Genomic DNA, 409 nt, shown 5'->3' on the forward strand with positions numbered 1-409 from the left:
CTCCTTCCCCTCGAAGACCTCCGGGGCCGCGTACGGGGGGCTCCCGCACCAGGTGGACAGGGGCTCCCCCGACTTGTAGAAGTTCCCGAATCCAAAATCTGAGGGGGAAGGAAACGGTCGCCGGAGCTGCGCGGGCCGGGGGCGCGGGGCTGCCCACGCGGACGGCCTTGCCTGCCAGCTTGATGTCCATGTTGGCGTCCAGCAGCAGGTTCTCGGTCTTGAGGTCCCGGTGCACGATGTGCAGGCTGTGGCAGTGCTCCACGGCCGACAGGATCTGCCGGAACTTCTTCCGCGCCGCGTCCTCGCCCAGGCGCCCGTGGGAGGTCAGGTAATCTGTGGAGCACCGGGCGCCTCAGCCGGCCGCGCAGGGCCCACCGAGGGAAAGGCGCCCCTTCTCCTGCGGGGCGCG

The 409-nt window shown here is 70.2% G+C and overlaps 1 protein-coding gene across 1 annotated transcript in view; it reads right to left on the bottom strand.

Annotated features, from left to right (window-relative positions):
* Nucleotides 1-409, bottom strand: part of SIK1 (salt-inducible kinase 1) — a gene marked incomplete at its 3' end in the record, with an annotated part of 5,153 nt that overhangs the window by 2,913 nt on the left and 1,831 nt on the right. Inside the window, exons 3-4 of the mRNA XM_012731109.1 lie at nt 172-351; nt 7-98 (exon numbers count right to left, since the gene is read on the bottom strand). Coding sequence (XP_012586563.1) covers nt 7-98; nt 172-351 — 272 coding nt within the window. The remainder of the gene's footprint in view (nt 1-6; nt 99-171; nt 352-409) is intronic.

The sequence above is a fragment of the Condylura cristata genome, unplaced genomic scaffold (assembly GCF_000260355.1).
Source record: "Condylura cristata isolate star-nosed mole 26May11 unplaced genomic scaffold, ConCri1.0 scaffold00003, whole genome shotgun sequence".
Taxonomy (NCBI): Eukaryota; Metazoa; Chordata; class Mammalia; order Eulipotyphla; family Talpidae; genus Condylura; species Condylura cristata.